The 23,660-nt window shown below is 45.6% G+C and overlaps 1 protein-coding gene across 6 annotated transcripts in view; it reads left to right on the top strand.

Annotated features, from left to right (window-relative positions):
- The first annotated feature begins 1,034 nt into the window (after positions 1-1,034).
- Positions 1,035-23,660, top strand: part of CCDC85A (coiled-coil domain containing 85A) — a 196,097-nt gene continuing 173,471 nt past the window's right edge. For all 6 annotated transcript variants that reach the window (XM_081253639.1, XM_081253638.1, XM_081253637.1 and 3 more), the window contains exons 1-2: positions 1,035-2,083; positions 10,599-11,613. In XM_081253639.1, coding sequence (XP_081109765.1) covers positions 1,814-2,083; positions 10,599-11,613 — 1,285 coding nt within the window. In that variant the 5' untranslated portion in view covers positions 1,035-1,813. The remainder of the gene's footprint in view (positions 2,084-10,598; positions 11,614-23,660) is intronic.

The following is a 23,660-nucleotide window of genomic DNA, read 5'->3' as shown; positions in this document are numbered from 1 at the left end:
AGCTGGTAAGGGTCTCTGACTTAGATTCTCATCCTACTGGATGGAGATGATTGCCTCTGCACTCTGGTTTTCTGAAGCCCCTTGGGGGCAAATCCCTGCAGTTTTCTGACCCTGTCTCCATCCTGTAGAGGAGAGGATTCACCTAAGTGACATGCCAGGACCAAATACATCCAGTTCTTCAGGCAAAAAAACATGTTTTCAGCTCAGAGATGATACCATGCGACTTCGTGTGAGAGTAGAACTGGGGAGGGGAAGGGACTCTTGTAGCCCAAAGTTAGTACTCAGGGACACAGAGTACCCCTTCCAGAAATTACCATCATAAACAGCCGAGGCAGTAATACAGGGCAGCCTGTGGCACAGAGGAAAATGAAAATCTCCTTGGCTGGCATTTCAGCTTGTCTAAGGGGCCGTGCTTTGCTCAGAGGGGAGATGACTGTGCTGACCTTAAAATCCAGGCTTTGGGAAGCAAGAGATGAAGGTTTTTGTTTTCCCCTTAATTAAGGCTTTGGTGTTTTTCAAACAAAAATAGAAAAGATTCAGAACCTCCCCTTAAGCTTCTTTACAAAGTCGTTGATTTTTAGAAAAGATAAAGGCCTTGGGTGAGGGTAGGGGTGGATGGTCCCTAAAGAGTATTGCCAGAAGCCTCTTTTTCCCCTTCTTAGAGTATAGGGGTTTTCTTAAACGTTCCTTCCCCAAAGCCCTCCCCCTTGCTTTTGCCATCGACCTCTTCTTCCATTCTCCAAAGTACAGTCAGACGGTTACCCTTCAGATCCTGCTACCCATCTTTCCTGAACCCCAATTTCTCAAAATACCAGGTATCTTTCATTTTGCTCGCAGCTGTTTCCCCTGCCCGGTGACGAGCCTGGCGTGCAGGGGGCGAAGGGAGCTGCTTCTGCCACACGGTGGCGCGCACGAGCCTCCCAAAGACCGAGTGTCACAGCTTCTTATACTTCTCCCCCTCCCACCCCCCACCCCGACCCGCGCCCCGGCGCTGAAGGAGCCGCGCCCACGGCCTTGCCCGGCGGGACAGAGCACATCGCGCTTCGGGATCCCAGCGGGCGGGCGAGCGGCTGCAGCAGCGTGCGGCCCGCGCGGGAGGTGCGGCCGGCTGCGGGCTGCCTCAGCTCCAGGCTCCTCCTCTTGCCGGTCCAGCCTTTAAACGCCCCCCACCCCCACCCCCCGCTCGGCGCTGCAAATCCTAGGCTTCCCCCAGCAGCCTGGGAGCGGCGGCGGGCGCAGCAAAGGCGGCAGGAGGAGCGCAGCCGGCCGGCCGCGCCAGTCCCTCGGGCAGTGGCGGCGGCGGCGGCGGCGCTGGATTAGCTCCCGAGGTGCCGCGGAGCCCGGCGCTCCCCGGCGGGGCTAGGAGAGGAGAGAAGCGGGGGCTGCAGCTGGGCAAGGGGGAGGAAAGTGAGCGTGTGTGAGTGCGTGTGTGCCAGAGTGTGGGGGGCGACAGGCTCGAATTAGGGCGGCAGAGAGGGCAGGGGAACCGGGGTACGGTCCCCTAGGGTATCCCGCGGCGGCGCCAGCTTCACGGCGCCCCTCACCATGGACTTGAGCGGAGTTGGGATGTGCCTTGGCCGCAGCGCGCGGGTGGCTGCCCGGCCCTGGGGGTGCGCGCGCGCGCGCACAGGGATGGCGAGGTAGGATGACGGTCCAGCGCGACCCCTACCGCCCCAGCCCAGTGGCCCCCGGGCGGTGCAGCTGACTCGTTGGAGAGCACTGGGGTGTGGGCGGAGGCGGCCCAGCTGTGCCCGCGTCTTCGGCAGTTGCTTTGCCTCTTGCACCCACTCGCACCTGCCACCTCGCGGATACCATGTCGAAGGCGGCCGGAGGAGCATCGGCGGCGGCGGCGGCGGCGGAAAGTTGTCCCCCAACCTCTGCCGGCCCGTCTGCGGCCACTGCCGTGGAGGACCTGTCCAAAGTGTCGGACGAGGAGCTGCTGCAGTGGAGCAAGGAGGAGCTGATCCGCTGCCTGCGGCGCGCGGAGGCGGAGAAGGTGAGCGCAATGCTGGACCACAGCAACCTCATCCGCGAGGTCAACCGCCGCCTGCAGCTGCACCTCGGCGAGATCCGCGGGCTCAAGGTGAGCGCCGGGCTCGGCGGGGCGGGGAGCCGGGCGCCCTGGGAAGGTGGGACCAGGCAAACTTTCCCCCCTTCCGTCAACATGTGATCCTCCCCATTCTCCCTGTCAGTATCCCCTGCTCCCCTTCCCCAGCCCTTTGGAAACTTTTCCAAACTTTGTATAAGTTTGGTTCCCTCCTCTTCCCCCTATGGGGCGCACTAGCGTCGAGCTCGTGGTCCTCCGTGGCCGGAGGAGCGGGCGCCAAGGATGCTGAAAGGCTGGGAGGGGAGCGATGGATACACGGAACCTTTAATTTCCCAGGAAGCCGGGAAAATCAGTGCTTTGGGGAGCCGGGTTACGGCCAGGCAGGGGAAAAAACGAGCGAAGGAGCGAGTCCGGAGCATCTTTGCCCTTGGGGATCGGGGATACGATATGGCTGCTCTGGCGCCACGACTTCTCCGTGGGGCAGAGGGTGAGGAAAGGGCGCCGATGCAGGGGCTGGCGGGGCGCCCAGGGTGAAGCCGCGGCGTCACTCTCGGAACTGGGCTATGTCGCATGGTGCAGAGGAGCTTACCTCTTCTTTCACGTTCTGTTTTCTACCTGCTCCGATGCTTTCCTTTTCCTCGAGTTCGGCTGACGTCGTCTGGGGTGGCCTAACCGCCCCATTTACCCCCAATTTGATTATAATTTCGTCTAGCTGGGGGGGAAGGGCCGAGGGACTCAGTTTAGGAAGCACAGGGTTTTGATAGTGTACCCTAAGTGCCATCCAGGCATGCTTTCCTTTGGAGCCAGTCCTCCCTCTTTGCTCTTAGGGGGAAAAAAAAGAACAAAAGAAAAACAAAACAATAAAACCCCAACCCCCCACCAACTTTCTTTTTCCCTTGGAGTGTTCTGAGTGTGCCAGCAATGTGCCAGCCCGGCTGGCTGCAGCAGTTGGGTGGCGGGGAACCGCCCTGCCCGAGTGTACCGCAAACTTCCTCTCCTCACCGCTTGCACTGGTGCCTCCTGGTATGCCTTCCTCTCATTGTTCTTCTTTTGTTTATAGGAAGCCAGACACAAACGAAATCGCTGCAGGGACCTCGGGGAGCAAATTCCCGCAGGCACATGCTGTTCTTGTCCCCTTTCCATTCCCACCCCACTTCTCAGGCAGCAGACACTTTCTTAATTGCCTCAGCGGCTCCAGCCCTCGGATTCTCGGGCAAAGGGGAGTGGGAGGGGGAGAACTGCTAGATGCTCACCTGGGTGCTGGGCCCAGTGCAGGTGGAGAAGGCCCTCCCCTGAGGCTCCAGTTGACTGTCATATATAGTCCCTAGAGTGGATACAGTTAGGAGGATCTCTTAGAAAAATCCCGAGCCTTACTCTCTCCTTTCGCTTAATTCGTTACTAACGGACTATTAAGTACCAGACTCTTGGATTAGAGGCAGGACGGTGTAGGGGGAAGATCATCTCAGAGGTGGGTCTGCATCTAGAATCCTCATTTGGCCAGGAGGGTGAGCCTGGGTAATTTCTCAGAGCCTTATTTTACTCATCAATAAAATGCAAATCATAATAACCACCTCCTGGGGGGGTTGTGACAATAAATTATGATAATTTAGGTGAAGCTTTAATTCTGGACTTGACTGCAAAAAATGGTAGTTATTGTCACCAGGAGATGAGGTGTAAATGTACGTAAAGCCAGGCATCTCCTGGATCTGGGTTTCCGTGGCAAAGCTGGACACAAGTATTGTTCGTAACCCTCCAATTTAATCTTCTTTCATGGCTTGAGCTATAATGCAACTTGGAAGAGTTTGTAATTAATTTCCTAGAGATTTTGATAGTATGGAGCATTGACATAAGAGCTTAGAAATACTTGGAAGTTCTTTTAGGTTGTGTGTGAGTGGTGTAGGGGAGGGGAGGACCGGGTCTTCATTCCAGTAACCTCATAAGTACCTATCAGGCCAGTTAAGAGCGGTTACACCTCAAGTAGGAGACTCCTTGTGGTCTAGATTCGTGACCTGGTATTAAAAGACTTTCCAGTCCACTTCCTTATCAAGTTCAGAAATGATGGGGATTGGTTACTTTCTGATGCAGCCCTTACTCCTCATTCCCATCATCCTGGGGCAGCCACATGGTGGCCCCTCCTAAGCCTCTGGCCAACTCTGAGGGGCAAGGCTTCTTCCTTCCCTTCCTCATCGTGGCTCAGAGCTTCCCTAGACACCATAGTGATCCGTAAATGTGGTTGACTGAATAAGTGATAGTACATTTCATTTTATTTTTTTATTAATTTTTATTAGGGTATAGTTGCTTTACAATGTTGTGTTAGTTTCTACTGCACAGCCAAATGGATCAGCCATACGTATACATACATCCCCTCCCTTTTGGATTTCCCTCCCATTTAGGACACCACAGTGCATTAAGTAGAGTTTCCTGTGCTATACAGTATGTTCCCATCAGTTGTCTATTTTATACATAGTATCAATAATGAGACTTAGAGAACAAATGTATGGATACCAAGGGGGAAAAGGAAAGGGGTGGGGTGGGAGGAAATGGGATATAACGATAGTACACTTTAAATTTATTTTAATTTAATTGGAAGGAAGGGATTTTCTTTCTTTTTCTTTTTCTTTTTTTTTTTTTTTTGCCTCTGTTGGTTTGGGACTCTCAGCTGAAGACTGTAAATTTAGGGTAATTAAGGCCATAACTCTTTCTTATGCCTCTTTCTGTGAGCTGCCTTTGAAATTGCATCTAAATATTTTCGAGGCTTCTAGGTGGTACTGTGGCTGTAGACATTGGGGGATGGGAGCATCATTCTTTTCCTTTGAGGGGCCTGTGACTCTGTCCAAGCACTGGCTGACTTGTTTGTGTTTAAACATTTAGGAGGTAGTGCAGGGTAGGAAAGAGAAAGGTTTTGGAGTCTGACAATTTGGGTAGCTTGGGCAAATAACTAACTTTTCTGAGCCTCCATTTTCTCATCTGCTAAATGGGGATTTTATTTCCACATGAGGTGTGAAGATTAAATGATACATAGATGAAGAAACCCCAGTGAGGTTAAATAGCTTTCTTAAGGTCACACAGATATGAAATGTTCCAAATAAGCTGATTTTCTTTTCTTTTGGCTAGATGACATTCTCTGGTTAGAATGTGTCATCCTAAAAGGGGTTGGAGAAAGGAGGTCCCAGTTAGGGTGCTGCTGTTGAAAGGGATGGATTCCTGAGAACCATGTTCGTGCACTTCTGAGCATATACCAACACTCAGACTGCTCTGGCCTGGAATTTTCGGCGGGGGGGGCGGGAATTGGGGGCAATTCAATCTCTATAGATTTTTTATCTTCAGCACATTAATTTTCTTCCTTGCTCCCTAATGCACCAATTCCCCATCCTGCAATGATGGAAAAGTAACAAATTAAAACAATTCTTTAACCACAGTTATAGTACTTGAGAATCTTATGTATGAAATTTGGGATGATATGAATTTTGGGTGATTATGGATTTAATCTTTTAAAAGCCCCCTTTAGACAGATGGGTAACATCTAGGAGCCTGCTGCAATGTTAAAAAGACAGTCTTGAAAAAGACGGCCCAAGTCTTAAAGTGATAGATTTGAAAAAACTAGCTCACAAGGTTATTATCAAGCTGGTTGCTTAGCTGTTCATTAGAAGGCAGAGGAAATAGCTCAGAATTGGAGAGTAAATAATATTTGCAAGAATAATAATGGAAAAAAAGGAGCTGTGATAAAACTGAATGGGCCAATACACGCCCCTTCTACCCCAACTAGAGTTCTGAGAAGTACAGTTGTCACTTGAACAACACAGGTTTGAACTGCACAGGTCCACTTTTACAGGGATATTTTCACTACTAAATACTGCAGTGCTACTATCTGCTGTTGGTCGAATCCATGATTGTGGATCTGGTGTACGGAGGTCCGACTATAAGTTACATGGCTTTTCAACTTGGCCAAGTGTCAGCACCCCTAACCCCCAGTTTGCTCAGGGGTCAACTGTATATATTTCGCTCCATTTGGGAAGGAGCCCATGGTGGCACAAGTCCTATTTACTTCCCAGTTCTGGAGAAAACAGGAATAGTTGTAGGATACTCAAAGGGGAATATTTTCACATGGAAATTCAGTTAGATGAAGAAGAACATGACGAACTTTCTATGAAATGGGAGGATTAAGATAAATGTGGAAGAATTTTTGAAGCTGAGAATGATTTTTCTTTTAACATCTTTATTGGAGTATAATTACTTTACAATAGTGTGTTAGTTTCTGCTGTATAACAAAGTGAATCAGCTATATGCATACGTATATTCCCATTTCTCTTCCCTCTTGTGTCTCCCTCACACCCTCCCTATCCTACCCCTCTAGGTGGACACAAAGCACGGAGCTGATCTCCTTGTGCTATGCAGCTCCTTCCCACTAGCTATCTATTTTACATTTGGTAGTGTATATATGTCCCTGCCACTCTCTCACTTCGTCCCAGCTTACCCTTCCCCCTCCCCATGTCCTCAAGTCCATTCTCTACATCTGCATTTTTATTCCTGTCCTGCCCTTAGGTTCTTCAGAACCTTTTTTTTTTAATTCCATATATATGTGTTAGCATACGGTATTTGTTTTTCTCTTTCTGACTTCACTCTGTATGATGGATTCTAGGTCCATCCACCTCACTACCAATAACTCAATTTCATGTCTTCTTATGGCTGAGTAATATTCCATTGCATATATATGTGCCACATCTTCTTTATCCATTCATCTGTTGATGGACACTTAGGTTGCTTCCATGTCCTGGCTATTGTAAATAGTGTTGCAATGAACATTGTGGTACATGTATCTTTTTGACTTATGGTTTTCTCAGGGTATATGCCCAGTAGTGGGATTGCTGGGTCATATGATAGCTCCATTTTTAGTTTTTTAAGGAACCTCCATACTGTTCTCCATAGTGGCTGTATCAATTTACATTCCCACCAACAGTGCAAGAGGGTTCCCTTTTCTCCACACCCTCTCCAGCATTTATTGTTTGTAGATTTTTTGATGATGGCCATTCTGACCAGTGTGAGGTGATACCTCATTGTAGTTTTGATTTGCATTTCTGTAATGATTAGTGATGTTAAGCATTCTTTCATGTGTTTGTTGGCAATCTGTGTGTCTTCTTTGGAGAAATGTCTATTTAGGTCTTCTGCCCAGTTTTGGATTGGGTTGTTTGTTTTTTTGATATTGAGCTGCATGAGCTATGAAGCTGAGGATGATTAATTTTGTTTAGCATTATTTTCTTGGAATATCCACAGCTTCTGATTTCCCATGAAGCACCAGTGTCAAGGAATAATTTATTCTCTTATTAGTACAGACTCCAACACAGCAGGGCTAGCTGAAAACAATAAAAAGAAATCTTTTCTCAGTAGCTAGAGCTGTATCCTGTTTTGGCCATAGGCCTAGGGCTTTAAAGAGCTGGTCAGTCCATAAACACATATTAAGCATTCGTTGTATGCAACACACCAAGTCAAGTGTGTCAAATATGCAAAGAAAGACATTGGAATGGACTCTGCCCTCCAGAAGCTAAGGTATCTACATTAGAAAAGAAAGAAAGAAAAAAAAGATGCCCAATGAGTGCTCTAGGGAGTGTGTCTTACAGGCATTGAGCAGTGAATGGGATAGTTACTTTAGTCATTCATTCAAGCCTGGCGCTTCTGCACACCAGATGCTGTTCTAGGGCTGGCGGGGTCTTATCAGAGCAATCTGTCCTCTTAGGTAAGTCCATAGAAGGCAGAAGATAGTATCTTCTAGTTGGAAAGTTAGACCTAATCAGGGTACATAATTAGCTGGTTCACAATTAGAGGGAGCTAAAGGTAGAAAGGCAGGAAGAAAGCCTTGTAGGCCCGGCCCAAGGGTTTATTCATTTTCCTTGGCAAAGAGGAGGCAATGGGGGTTTAGGGGCAGGAGAGATACTACCTGCAGGGAGAGTTTTTGAAGATCAGTCTGGCCAGAGAGAGCTTGGATTGGAGTGAGCAAGGGAAGTTAGGGGCTGGGGTAGACCAAGGCAGGGAGGCCCGCTGGAGGCTTTTGGAAACAGCCTGGCCTGAGGTCAGAGAGTGGCACTGAGAAACAAAAGGACTAGATGGGCATTAGACACAAGAATTGGTGATGCTAAGAGTTAGAACTGAGTTGAAAACTAAGCTGCACAGAGCCTCTTTCTCCTCAGGCCTTGAGAATCACTCCCACGTTAGGCCTCATGACTCCCAGGAGATGCCAGGCATGGTTGGCAGCTGTTTTATGGTTTATTTCCTAGTCAATATCAGGGGGAAGTGTTGGAATCAACCTGAGTTTGGGAGAATCACGTCCCCTCTCTGAGTACCTCTAGGTCTGGATTGGATGACAGTCACAAGACCAGAGATTTTCAGGCTTTGTGGAGTAGGGGAAATCTTAGGTAGCTGTCCCCTTTTCACCCGCCACCAAACTATGGTGCTTCAAGAAACAGCTACCCCCTTTACTATATGTGTGAATGGAGACTAAGTGGGGATTTCACAGTTAATTCTGAATTCCTTGGTTTCAGGTATCTACAGTAGGGGTGCTGCGTTCTGGATGCACAGAGGTGAACAGAAGAGACGGGTCTCCATTCTCATGACTCTGGTCTAGTGAGGATGGAGACTTGACTGATAGTCAGACTCAACCATATGTGATTAGAAGTTGTAATGCAACAGGGGGGAAGTTGAAGGGCCCCTCGCAGAGCATAGAAGGGGACGTCCTTTAGATTAGTGGTCAGGGTTGGCTTCTATGGGGAAGTGCCATAAAGTGAGAAACAAAGATTGTGTAGAGGCTGGGGGGAGCATTCCGAGTGAAAGAGGGGAAGGGCTTGTCCCTTGGGCCCTGAGACCAGGCCAGCATGGGTGGGGCTCTGTGCATGATGGGGAGGGATGGTCTCACCTTGTCCACTGCCACCATGGGTAGCAGCCACCATCATCTCCCTCTACCTGGACTAATCTTGTAGCCTCCTACCTGGTCTTCCAGCTTCCACCTTATCCTGCCTCTCTCTCTTCCAGTCACCTGCCTCCTTCCATCCCCCAGCCGTCTATTTTCTGCACAGAATTATGGTGCAGAATGAATCACATCATGTCAGTCCTCTATCCTCAGCTTGGCAACAATCCAAAGTCTTCCTGTGGCTGGCAAGGCCTTCATGTGGCTGATGAGGCCCACATTATCTACCTAGCCCTGGTGCCCACCCACTTGCACCTCACCTCCCAGACCTCCTTCCCAGCTCTGCCCCACCCTTGCTCACTCTGCTTTAGGCCCACTGGCCTTGCTGCAACTTGAGCCACATTTGTCTCGGGGCTTTTATACTTGCCTTTCTCTCTGCCTGGGATCATCTTCCAGCAAATGTTTGCACCTTTATTTCACCCAGGTCTTTGCTCAAATGTTTTCTTTCTCTGCAGAGGTGCCTTCTCTTAAAAGATAGTATTTTTTAGCCTGCTTTAGTCTTTTTCCCAGCACTTTTCACTCTATGACTTTATGTTCTATACTTGCTTTTTTGCTAGTCTTCCCCACCAGAATGAGAGCCATAGGATGGCAAGGGCTTTGCTGCATCCACTGATCTGTCCCTAGCACCTGGACAGGGACCTGGCACATAATAGATGTTTACTAAATATTCATGAATGAATCACCATTCATGCTGGAGAAGTAGGCCACTTAAGAGGATTGGGGGCCTTTTGAGACTTAAAGGATTTTGCACTTTATCCTAAGGGCAGTGAGACCCTTTCAAGGGTTTGAAGCATGGGAGTGACAAGGTAAATTTCGGAGGTAGAGTTCAGGAGACGTGTTTGGCTCGGAACTGGGAGGTGAGGGAGAAGGAGGTGCCAGGCATAACCGCAGGTTCTTATAAAAGGCAACAGGATGGGTGGAGGTGGCATTTGCTGAGAGGTGCGATTTGGTGGGGGGGCAGTTTGAATATCACACAAGAACCTGAGTTCCAAGTGAGCCGCCTGGGAGCCGTGCAGGGAGGATGGCAAGTAGGGTTGGATGGGCAGGACTGAAACGCCACCAGAGGACAGTCACGCTGCTCGCTCATGCAGTGGTTGGGGCTGCTTCTCCGGGTCGTGGGCTGAACACCTAGGCAGTGTTAGTCGTTTGCACTGACGAAAGGCCTGTTGCCTCAGAGCTTGTAAGCCTTTAACAGATCACAAGCAGCCATCTTTCTTCCTTGAAGGTGGGGCAGGGAGCCTACTGATTTCCTGTTAATGAACTGGCTGCTCCCTAAAGACTGACTGGATGACCTTGGACAAGTGAAGCTTTGCGAGGTCCCGTTTCCCCATCTGTAAAAGAACCGTAATATCCCCTGAGGGTTTGGTGAGAAGTAGATGAGATAATGCAAGTAAAGCGTGGGGCAGGGAGCAGAATCAATACCCATTATTGTTATTTTTTTGGACAGCTACACATCTTTAGCTTCCTCTCACCTTCTCCCTCCCTCCCCTATCATCACAGAGGATTCACCCATTCCAGGCTCCCTGGCTCCCAGAAGTCTGAGCCTGGTGTCGCCTCCCACGCATACCTGTTGAATGGCTGTGTGTCTCTTTTCAGGATATTAACCAGAAACTCCAGGAGGACAACCAGGAACTGAGGGACCTCTGCTGTTTCCTGGATGATGACCGGCAGAAGGGCAAGAGGGTGTCCCGGGAGTGGCAGAGACTGGGCCGCTACACGGCGGGGGTGATGCACAAGGAAGTGGCCTTATACCTGCAGAAGCTGAAGGAGCTGGAGGTGAAGCAGGAGGAGGTGGTGAAGGAGAACATGGAACTCAAGGAGCTCTGCGTGCTGCTGGACGAGGAGAAGGGCACGGGCTGCGCGGGCAGCCGCTGCTCCATCGACAGCCAGGCCAGCCTCTGCCAGCTCGCCGCCACCACCACGGCGCCCTACGTGCGGGACGTGGGCGACGGCAGCAGCACTTCCAGCACAGGCAGCACCGACAGCCCGGACCACAAGCAACACGCGAGCGGCGGCAGCCCGGAGCACCTGCAGAAGCCCCGGGCCGAGGGCAGCCCGGAGCATTCCAAGCACAGGAGCGCCAGCCCTGAGCATCTCCAGAAGCCCAGGGCCTCCGCGACCCCAGATCACCCCAAAGCCCTCAAAGGACACAGCCCCGAGCACCACAAACCCTTGTGCAAGGGCAGCCCCGAACAGCAAAGGCACCTGCACGCGGGGAGCAGCCCCGAAACGCTGCCCAAGCACGTGCTGAGCGGGAGCCCGGAGCACTTACAGAAGCACAGGCCTGGGGGCAGCCCCGAGCACTCCAGGCACAGCGGAGGGAGCCCCGAGCATCTTCAGAAACACGCCCTCGGTGGGAGCCTGGAGCAGCTACCCAGAGCCCGGGGAACCAGCCCGGAGCACCTCAAACAGCATTACGGCGGGAGCCCCGATCACAAACACGTGGGCGGAGGCGGAGGCGGCGGCGGCGGCGGCGGCGGTGGCGGTGGCGGCGGTGGCGGTGGCGGCGGTGGCGGCAGCGGTGGCGGCGGCAGCAGGGAGGGCACCCTCCGAAGGCAGGCGCAAGAGGATCTGTCACCCCATCACCGGAATGTCTACAGTGGCATGAACGGTGGGTCAGTACGTGCTGGGGAACTGCTTTGCTGGGGCCCCTGGGTAGAGTTATGAATGATGCAGGGCTTTGCGGCCATGTTAGAAACTGCAGGCGCTGGCGCGGAGGCGGGCTGGGGAGAGGAACACACGTTTGCCCCCAAATCATGATGTGTGTTTCTCCCCCTCCATTTGTTCTAGTTTATGCAGTTACCAGGTAGCCTGGAGAATATTGGGGAGGAGGGGGCAGGGGAAGGAGAGGAACGATAATTCCGTGGGACCCTGAGTAGTCGGGGTGAGATTTGTGGGCATTGAAGATAAAAATAGAACCAATTTAAGACTTCTTTATCTTGAACATTTTCCTGCTTGTGTGCAGTTTCCTACAAGGGCTCTCTTGGAACAGGTGACCAAAGGTTTTTGAGTCCAGCTAACAGCTTATGTGCAGAAAGAAATGAGTATTTATTATGAAAAACAATAACATTAAAAAAGAACTAGGGTGTCCTTAAACAGGCTTGATGCTGGGTTGCCTGAATGCCTGTAAATATGCCTTACTTTTCCTTGAGGATGTTTCCCATTGTGTTGGGGGCCTTAGCATGAATCTGTGACTTTCCTTTGCATCTGAAATGCATCAGATGATTTCTTTCCCTTTTTAAAAATATCTTTATTGGAGTATAATTGCTTTACAATGGTGTGTTAGTTTCTGCTGTATAACAAAGTGAACCAGCTATATATATACATATATCCCCATATCCCCTCCCTCTTGCGTCTCCCTCCCACCCTCCCTATCCCACCCCTCTAGGTGGTCACAAAGCACCAAGCTGATCTCCCTGTGCTATGTAGCTGCTTCCCAGTAGCTATCTATTTTACATTTGGTAGTGTATATGTGTCAGTGCTTGAGTAGCATGCTTTTTTACATGGCGAGTCATCTTTCTGGTTGTTTAAATATTCCCCTTTAAAATGTACAGATGTGTTTGGACACTCCTTTGGTTTCCAAAGTGCAACATCCACTGCATTGGCTGAGGCAGCTCTAAACCGTTTGGAAGAGGTTTATTTTTCTGCATCTTTGTTATGAAACCACTTGCAATTCAAGAGAGGAAAAAAAAAAAACTTAAAAGAATTGTGAGGGTCTTTTTTTTTTTTTATGTTATCTGTGGCCGAGTTAGAACTAAAACGATTGGTTTTATGAAGTGGGGTTTCTGCATCCAAAATATCTGAGGTTTTTCACTTTATTTGAAAGCTGCTCCAGAGGCTATGTGCAGTCAGCTCTGAGCAGTGGTGGAGGCCGCCAATTTTAGCAGTGACACGAAGGGGTAAATTTTCAATATTGTAGTTGGGGATTTACCTTTTGGATTCCACTTCATCCTAATCCTTTTCTCGTAGTGCTGAAAATTGACTCCTGAAGCTTGGCTTCTAATACATCCAATGTTTTAAGCACAGATGGAACTAGAAAGAATGGGAAAGATCAGATGCTGTTGCTTTCTTTGTTATGTGCTGGGAGGTGAAAGCTGGGAGAAGCCAATTCACATGTTGTGTTGAAGCCACCTGGCTGGCTGGGGCTTTTACTTTGTTGATTGCACCCTTCCCTCACTCTTCCCAGGAGATGCTGCCCTGATTGCTGTGGGCAGCCTCCGCTGTGCAGTTCTCACAAGAGATGAAAGTCATTTAAAAAGATATTTTGGTTGTGTTACTATCACAAGATGTGTCATTGGCCATGAAACTTGTCTTCAGGGGGTAATGTGTTAACGGGAAGGTAAAGTTAATGACTTTTCCACTTCTTGATTACTTTTTAATGAGCATGAGAAGTAAATGTGGGCACTATTTTGAGGAAACTTTTTATCTCGAACCAAAATAAAGATTTCTTAAGGGCAGGTGGTTCACTTACAAAATGGTTCTTCTCCTTACTAGAAGGCTTATTTAAATAAAGAACTTCTCTAATGTGTGATTTAGCTTATAAGAAGGGATTTTAGGTGCAATTTTTAAGCAATTCTTTGTATAAAGTAAGGTCTATCTCTAGATAGGGATGGCGTTAATCACTGAATTTTATTGCCTGGGTTCAGATAAATTTCATGGTCAGGCAAATGGTTTTTTTAAATTTAACAATTGTATTCAGTTAAAAATTTGATGTAACATAGATGCATTATTTAGAATGACACTGTAGTTTAATTCTTGTGTTTACTTCGGGTTTTCTCATTCTTAAGTGACAGATCTTCTGACAGTTGATATCCTCACCAAAGTGTATTTGTAGTCCATTTGCATTGCATTTTTATTTCAATAATTAATTGGAAAATGAAGAGGCACGATGAGATGTTTATGGATCATCAGCCTATAAACTTGGGCACTGGTAGCTTGTATTTATCCTGCTGTTACAAATTAATTTTTGATATGGATAGTGAGACATGATTTTTTTCATATTTTTAAATCCCCACACACTTTGGTTGAATTATTGTCTTATAAACAGATAGGAACCAGCAGCAAGGTAAATCCCAAACTGCAAATTTGCTGAGTCATTTACAGAATCCTTCTATGTGGGGTTGGTGTGAGAGGTGAGTGTTTTGGATGAGCCCTTGAATGTTTCTGCATTAACAAAAAGCAGGTGAAAGTAGTGAGGGGTTGTCTTGTGCGTTTTGGGAGGTGTAGCAGCATCCCGGGCTCTACCCATAAGCAACCCCCAGTTATGACAATTAAAAATGTCTCCAGATGCTACCAAATGTTCCTGGGGGTGTGGAGTGGGCAAAATTGACTCTGATTCAAAATCACTGCTCTAGAGCAGTGTTTTTCAGTTTGGCTGCAGGCTAAAATCACTGGGCTGACTTTGAAAAAACACTGCTGCCTGGATCCCACACTCAGATGCACATTGAATTGGTCTGGCTCTGGGCCTGGGCACGTTGTAAAAAGAACCCTTCAGGTGATTCTAATGAGCAGGCCAGGTGGAAACCATTGGCTGAGGTGCGTGGTTGTTGCATAAGATGGGCTGGTGTGAGTGAAGCTCTCAAACACCCAAGCTTCCTCGGAAGAAGAAAGTTCCTCCTTTCCTTTGCTGAACTCCAGGACTGAGAAGGACTGACACCATCAGGTACTGGAAAACGTCACCCCTCTCAACCCCAGACCAAGGCTATCTGATAATGTACATCTTCAGGGGTATGGGTTGAAAATTTGAGTTTTTGGTGGGTGGGATTATTAAATTAATTCGGGGAAACTCTGGCATATGCATCATATAAGACTACCTTTTCAAGCCTTCACATTCCAATGGACAAAGAAGCACAGGGGTTTCTAACCTATTTCCAGTGGATGCTCATGGTGCATGTAGATCACGGGGCACCTCCAATCCTAACGAATATTTCCCACAAGAGAACCTGCATTTCAGATCTCTCAGTTTATAGGTTTTACCTTGAGTTTTAAGACGGCTTGTTATTCTCTGTTAATGAGTAAATGAAAGACGCTGATAACACAAAAATGGCCTTGTCTGCTAGGGGTGAGATATCCTATGTGTGGAAGAGCCCAGCGGAGTTTCTCTGAAGCAAGGCTGTCTGTGAATTAAGTAGTGGTGCACTACGGCATGAGTGATTGCTCTCATAAATCTTTTATTTTGCTTAGAGAAAGGCAGACCCTCACTTGTGAATGAATTTGGACAATAGAAATTGAATGTCTCTTGGGAGAAAAATGTCAGCAGTTAACAGTTATGGAAATACTACAGAACTGATTTTAACTGAGGTCCTCTGAGTATATTTTCCGTTGTGTGAGCTGACATGTAGATGGTTAAAGAACTAGATAATAGTTGTTGGTCTTCAAGCTTCAGTATGGTAATTTGGTAGCCTTATATTCACTTTGATAGGACATCAATTTTAAGACGTTTTGGAAAAAACAATCGATTACTATACCTGTTTGTGCAAAACATGTTGCATTCATCATAAGAATACATTTTGATTTAATGACATAGATTGCTTAATATTGAAAATATAGTTTGAGATATTGCAAAATATCTGAGAGGTGAACTATTGGAAAACCTAGATGGCTTAGAAAGGTAATTTCTAGTAGAATGTAAGGTTTTCAACTGCACTGGCAATAATAGCACAAAGCTATAAACATTCTTTAAATCTAGGGGACCATTTTAATCTTCTAAGGAGATTATCTCTATTATCTATATGCTGTGTGTGTATATATATATTTCAATAACTTTAATATTGCATGTGAACAATGCCAACTATTCAGTTGATTCTGTTTAGCAAACAAATCTTCAAATGCATCAGAATTCAGTCACATAAGCCAGTTGATGCTGTGAAGCCAGAGGAATCCCATTAAGCTAATTATGGTTGTGCCCTTTAGACCCAGTTGAAATCAATTAAACATTTGTATTTTGGGATCCATTGCAACTTTTCAGAAGATGCACGTAATAGAAAAAATACCATTGAGTTAGTAATGCCTTTATCTTTTCAACTGAAATAATTCAGAAAAAGCCTAACTTAGAACAGAATTATGGTAAGTATTCCATTTCGTCAGATAAATAATTTTCACAAGTGTCAAGTGAGTACAGAAGCGGTGATTTGCTCTAAGCCTCTACGTTTACTCATAGTAATGATAGATTATTCTGGAGGCATCAGTGTAGTCAAGCTCCACTGCTCAGAAATAAGAATGTGAAGCCAAACTTTGCAAAAGCTTGAAAAAAGTTTTACTTGTATAGCACCATGGGGCCAGGGTATGCTGCAGTTTATGGCCCTAGGCTCTAAAATTTCTCATTTTAACCACTCTGATGTTTAGAAACTCTGAAGCTAGATAGAACTGTGAGTCCCTACATTAAATGGCCCCGGATGGCTATTCTTTTTTTTTTTTTTTTTTTCAATATCTACTTTTAATAGATTTTCAGTCACTTCTAGTACCAGCATGCTTCAGCAATATTCCTTGCTGCCCTCACCTGGCCTGGTTTTAACATCATTTCCTCATTGTTTCTAAATTCTGCTCTTTCTAATGGATAATCTAATGTGATAATCCATTTCCCTTGGGAAAATGGATAAGCACACTGATGAGAACTGTTGAAAATAAAAGTAAGTGACCTTGAAGTATCCTTCTATGAGTAAAGTACATGAGCTTTAGCGCACGACACATGTGTCATGCATTTATCAGTTATTTGGGCTGAAAAAGTTTTTGCTTGTTTTCTGGGTCTTGACTATATCTCAGATAATTGAAGTATTTGTGTAATACAGGTGTCCCCTGCTTTTCAAAAGTTTGCTTTACCAGGGACCTACCTTTGTACCTGTTTTCACTAACTGAAAGAAATCTAAAGCGGATTTTCAATTTTATGAAAAAGGTGAAAAGCAAAAAATAGCATTCAGCATTTGTTTTGCACTGAGCCCCTGTAGTACCCCGAGCAGTGAGAGTGGCACCGCCAAGCTCCTTCCCCGGGAACCACACTTAGCTTCAGGCCACCGTAGCTTTAAACTGTCTATGAGCATCTGTGCTTTATCTCGATTTTCTTTGTGCATCTGTTAGCAAGATGTGTCCTAAGGTAATTGCTGCTTCACTTTATCCCATTTCGGCTTACGAAAGGTATCATAGGAACGCTCTCCTTCCGGTGCACTGGGGAACCTGTGTAACAACTCAGCTATTTTTGCTCCTTGGGTACTTTGGAACAATCAGGTTGGCCTTAATACTACTTTAATGCATAATGTTTATGGTAAGCTTTGTGTACATTTGAAGAAAAATAAGTATTTTTGAATTTGATTCTGGGAGATATTAAGAATAGTTTCATTTTCTGAAATGGGCTGATTTTCAAGAGTTCTAGGAAATTACAGATTCAGCATCAAGAGTAGTCCATGGGGCACTTGAGAATACAGACATGAATCAGCTCTAGTTTATACATCTCTAATCTGCAAAAGAGTGAGGTTCAAGTTACTGCTGCTCCTGACATAAATTGCCTTCTCTTTAGAGTGCCATTCAAGAGTTACCAATAGAAAGAGTGGCTGCTCTTTCTGAGACCAGAGATTCTTCAACAGCAGAGAAGCAGAAGAGGTGTTTAGAAATGACGAAATGGCAGAGGAATAGTAGCTTGCTTTATCATCTTTATAAAGGCAATACTAGTTTGTCCTTAAGATAAGACAGTGACTGGGTTATTCACACACAGTTGGGTCCTTTACAGTTTTCATGTAACAAAGAGTTAAATGTATTATAGAGCTACTGTACTTGAATCATTATGGAAGGGTACAAAAAGTCTTGGGATTTGGTCTTGGCCCTGGATTGAAATTAGGCACATATTCAATTACAGATAAATGAAAACTTCAGGAATGATATTTTAGTTTTTTCCTTCTTCAGATCCTTAGTTATTTAGTCCTTCTGTGGGCTTTTCTGTGAGACAGGATATGTTATGGAGAAAGGTTGGGTTGGGTGATTGCTCTAAATCTGTATTTCAGTTATTTGCTTCTCTCTCTCATGAACTGAGTGTTCTTGTATGCATATTTCATCAATCATTAAATGCATTGAAGACATTGAATGACTTTTTTCATTTCTATTTCAGCTACATAAAGCAAAGTGAATCCTTACATTTAAAAATCTTACAGACAAAATATTTATAGCCCCATTTTTTGCCTACTGCTATGGTTGAGGGATAGAATGTTCTAGTTACCTTTTGATGACCAGAAATTCAAAGGCAGTCTCTGATGCTTCCTGAGTGAGTTGCTTTTTCTAGTCAGGTACATTCATTCTTGATTATAAAGAAAGGTCTTCTGAAAGGTCTTCTCATCTTTCTTCCAATTATTGAGGGGTCTTTTGGCTTTTAGGGGCAACCCCTGATTTGGATGATGTGCAGCTACAGCTTCCTGAGTGTCCATAATTGCTAGTTGTTTCAAAAATGTTAAAAAGCATGAATTGCATTTGGGGGCATAGATACATGAGTATGTATATATTTATTTTATTTGGTTAATTGAGAATGTCTATTTTAACACTAAGAAATGAGGGCACTTTCAATCATAACACTTGGAGCTGTAAAGTCCTCTACATTTTATGCACTTCAACCTTCCCATTTTCTGATTGAGAAAATTGACTTCCAGAGATGTTCAGTGAATTACCCAAGGCCAATTGCCAGTTAGTAGAGGACTCGAGTCCCGCTGACTCCCAGGGCAAGGTGTCATTTTTATAAAGAAGACATTTAATCTTCCAGACTTTGAAGGCGCTTGATGTAGGGGTAATGTTAACAATAAAGACCCTAAATGGAATAGGGACCCAGCCTTCCCCCATTCCTGTTGGAAATTCCAGAAAACCAGCGACCTGCAATGATGAGTGAGACAAGGTGCATGTCAGTAGACTCGGGCTTAGAGAGGTTCCAGAGGAGACCTGGAGGTGCAGGAGGGGAGCTGGGATCTGTTGCCTCTGAGTCTCTCATTCGGTTAGACGGGGTACACTTGTTCACAGCTGGATGATCAAGTCTGGAGATGTACTCTTAGTGGAAGGAGTATTCCTGCTCTCGGCCTGAGAGGCCAACAGCCTTCCTGCCCTTCTTCCTCCCACACAGACTCTCCCCACCCCAAGGCCACATTCCTCCAGATAAACAGCCTTGTGACCATGGGTTGACCTTATTCGCATTCTCACACATCCACTTGTCTTCATAGCTAAAAGGTTCTGTCTGGAGAAGTGTCAGCTTCTGGAGCACAAGAAACAGAAGGAAAGACCAGGAGCAAGGGGATGTGCCAGATGGCAACACCAACTGCTCTCAAGGAGTTGTGTTTTTTTAATAACTCAGCTTACTGCAAACAAAACTAATTAAGCCCGTTATTCTGATTTATGCTACTATAGGCAGAAGTAAAGTACACTTACATTACACTTTTGATGGCATTTAAAAGGTCAGAATATCTGAGTTGCAAATTTCTGTTCCAAGCAGCCTGGTCTGTTGAACCACTCTTGAGAATTCAAATTAACCATGCTCATGAATTCAGCATCTTTTTGGTTTTCCTAGACAGCAAGTGCCAGTTCACCCATTCACCTAAACAGAGTAATAAGACCCTGAAAGACAAGTCATTTAGTCATATCTGCCGATGATGGATTCCATGTGACTCACAGGAAAGTGAGGTAAGAGTCAACTTACAGGAAGGAGGAGAGTGAGTGAAAATAGCAGACAGAGGCTGTGTGAGGGGGATGCCATAAAGAATTTCAAAGGGTCTATCTATTTGGTAGTGCCCCTTGTTGCTAATGGGCACCTGTCTTATGTTGACTGGCAGGGCCAGCTCCATCATTGTTACAGGACCTAACCAGAATCACCCTGGTTATGGAGCCGTTGGGGGAGATCTGGCTGAATTTAGCTGCTTATTGTACATATGAGGGTATTTTAGAAGAGAGTACATTTACAATTATGATCAATTAGGGGTCTAGAAATAAACATGATCCAGGTGGTTTGCCATGAATAGCCCCTCAGTATAGTGACTTTAATGGGAAACAGTTAGGAACCAAGCTTTTCAAAATCTGGAAGAACAGGCTTGAAAATTGCTTATTTTTACAGTATCCCTTTAGCACTTAAATGAAGACCAATACTTAGTCCTTCTTACTCTCAAACTATATGCTGCATGGTTTTCGCCCTTAATTTATTTGGCTTTTTCCTGTTGCAATCTCAGAATTGCCCACTTCGGATTTTATTGGCCTAGCATGTGAATCTGTCTTTGATGGAAACATTGTTCTGGCCAGAGTTCTATACAGCCATGTACAACAGGCATTCATTGAAAAAAAAAGCTAGGCTAGTACTATTACACCTATTCACAAAGCATAGCTAGTTATTTTTACATTTGTAGGTATCTGTGGAATTTCACCCGTATGTTAAAGTAATATGTAGATACCCATCCTTATGTCAGCATATGGCATCTAAGCTTTATTTATAGCTTTAAAACAATGAAACAATTTTATAAACATCCTTTAGCCAAATTCTGTTTTAATTGTGAGTAAAAGTGGTATTTATTTAATACGTATTTCAAAACAGTTAAAAAATAATCACATTTGTTTCATGGAGTTACAGTGTGTTGCCCTAACTTCATAAAGGGCATCATGGCACACTTGCCCAGCTGGAGATTTGGGTACAGAATTGGCTCTGCCACTTTCGAGGTCATACTGTGCTGTGTGACCTTTAGCATACCACCCACTTCTGCAGGCAAAATAATTTATCCCTCAAGTAAGGGGCTTGGAATAGAGTTTTTCTAAGTCAGTAGTCTCAGAATTTGGATTTCACAGATATATAAAACCTGAGAATAAACCTGGAATTGCCAACTTCTTTTGTTAGGTATGGACTGTTAAATAATCATCTATTAACACCATCATTTCCTAAAAAATCATTTGAATATTTAGAAACAAAAAAATACGTATCTACTAAAGTGCAGTTTTTCTCCCTCACATTGTACTGATACAGCTGTATATCTCTAATAAACTTTTTGAATAATAACATACGGCCCAGGGTTCAGATACCCCAATGCAATGCAAAGTGCATTTCTGTGTGTCCAACATGTTTTGGGACTTTATTTTTATCCCAGACATCAGAGAAAATCTAGTTTCACACAGCTTGGCGTGTTGATAAACATAGAACCCTCAGTGTTCATTTCACTTAGGCAGGCTCTGGACGAACCGATGGAAACCAGGAACCACAACCCACGTACCACTTCCAGCTTCTTGCCCCTCCTCTCACAAGGACAGCCTGGAGGTCTGATCAGCTTGGGCTGGGGGCTCCTCTCCCTGCTTGCCACCCCACCTGCCTTCCTGCAGAGTTTGTGCAGCTGGGCCAGAGCTCCTAACAGAGCAGTGAGGATGTTATCCGGGAGGGATTCTGGGCTCAGGTGGAAGGTTCACTGTACATGGCACGACCTGAGAACCATGGCGCTAAATGCTTCCCTGGACCACCGTGCTTTCTCAGGAACTTGTCGGAGTTGTAGCAGTTCACCTAGCAATGTCCAAATAGACCCAGTCCCCTTTGACGTAGCCACAGTGATGATTGAACACCTCATGGGTGACAAGGGAGCTAAAGAGGCTATAGCGGAGGTGACTTGGGATTTGTAGAGTCCTGAAGTCTGATATTAGATTTCTTCTATTTGGGCAGGTCTCAGATGGCAGGCTACAGATGGGCTGGCCACGTGTGAAACGTGCATCCTGCGTCTAGATTCTTATTTTCCCCTGTTGCTTAGTGGGATAGTGCTCTGGAAAATCAGAGCGAAGGATTTTTTTTTTTTTTTTTTTTTTTTTTAACGGTACGCGGGCCTCTCACCGCCGCGGTCTCTCCCGTTGCAGAGCACACATGGCTCACGGGCCCAGCCGCTCCGCGGCACGCGGGATCCCCCTGGACCGGGCCACGAACCCGCGTCCCCCGCATCGGCAGGCAGACCCCCAACCACTGTGCCACCAGGGAAACCCCAGAGCGAAGGATTTTACTTTCTACTCCATTGTAGACTAGATTTTCTCAAGTCTCTTTGCCACCTTTGTACCGAATGGGAGAGTGTGGCTTATCAACTCAAGTTTGGAAGAGAGTAAGGCAGTGTCACCAGGCTGTTCTGTTCCTGTACTTTTGTTATGTCCCATCCAACCAGATTTTGGTCATCTTTCCAGGAAACTTGGGGTAGAAGAAGAGCCATTCTCTCCGTTCTTTGGCACTTTAATTCTATAACTTTACAGCTTGAGCTTGAACTACTTTGGAGTGAGGCTCTTCAATGAAACTGGGAGGGTACAGCACCATTAACCGAAGGGAAGGCACAATTTCCTTGAAAATCTTTGCCTTGACTCATCAGGCAGCCATGCATTCTAAACAACGTCAGGGATATTAGAGATTTATTACAACAAAGGCTAATCAGAGTGTGTCCTGAGATAAACAACATAGTAAAACAAACATAAATGACAGTTGGGAGAAGTATGAGCTGGTAAAAGACTCAAGGGTGTAGGTGGTAGTAGAAAACAAAATTCTGCTTGAGTTTCACTTGCTTTGTATAAATGGCTGCACTGTCTCATGTAGATGAGTGATTATTGAGAATAATACATGTATAAACATACGTATGTATTCGACAAGTGTTTGTGTGTCCCATGGGGGTGCAGCCTGGTGATACCCTTTATAAGGTAGAGCAGAAAAGTGAGCCACAGGCCCTTCATAGTTCACGGTCTGCCGTATCCGTGGGAGGAGGTGAGTAACAGAGAAGGTGTACAATTAAGAGCCAAAGGGACAGAATGAGCTATTGGAGCTCTGGGCCTTTGTGGGCCTGGGAGATGGCTCACGCACCTTCACGTCGGGGATGGCCGTTCAAGGGAGCCCTGTTGTCAGGTTGAGTCTGGGGAAGAGTTGGATTTGGATTCGTTGGCAGGAGGGGTGAGGATGTCTGGGAGAGATGGCATGAGATGGAAATGAGCAGACAGTATTGAGGAACCATGAGGATGTGAGTAGGTCTGTGCTGGATATCTTTGTTAGGTTGTGGCAGATGATTTTGCAAAGTGGGTAGAGGCTAGATTACATAGGATACTAAATGCTTTCCAAGAGTGTTTCCTAAGAGCGACATTAATTTCTCATATGGGGAGGAAGGTAAAATGTTTTCAATTGTTTAGACCTTGTGGTTAAACTAAGTGGACTAGGGAAGGTAGTTCCTTAGCATTTAAAAAGAAAAAAATCCCTTGTTAGGATTTTATAACTCAGTTTAATTTTAATGGTTTGTTCCTTTTCTTAAGGGTTCCGGAACTAAGAATTTTTACAGTGATCCGTGTTTCAGGGCTTTATGTGCCCAGATTTATGCTATCATTTAATTCTCCAATTATTTTATTTTTCTAGCAAAGGCTATGGTGAATTACTGTTCTTTTTTAGTGAGAGAGTTTTACAACGAGGGTCATCAGTTAAGAAAACCCATCTTCTGACTAATATCTTTTGGGTCAGTAATAAAAATGTGATAAGGTTTTGGGGAAAACATGGCTTAGTTGTCCAGAAGGCAGACATATACTGCTAAGTGGAAATCAGTAAATTAATTCTGTTAAAACACTAAAGTGAGAAAAATAATCTTGGAACCTGTTGACCTTTGGGTTGGTCTAATGTAAAAAAATTAACCTAGTTTGTCCTTTACATTTCATTCATTCTGATGTTTTTCT

This window comes from Mesoplodon bidens (genome assembly GCF_964165515.1).
Source record: "Mesoplodon bidens genome assembly, chromosome: 14".
NCBI classification, from domain to species: domain Eukaryota; kingdom Metazoa; phylum Chordata; class Mammalia; order Artiodactyla; family Ziphiidae; genus Mesoplodon; species Mesoplodon bidens.
Note: the sequence above shows the minus strand (reverse complement) of the source record. Positions and strands in the feature narration are given on the sequence as shown.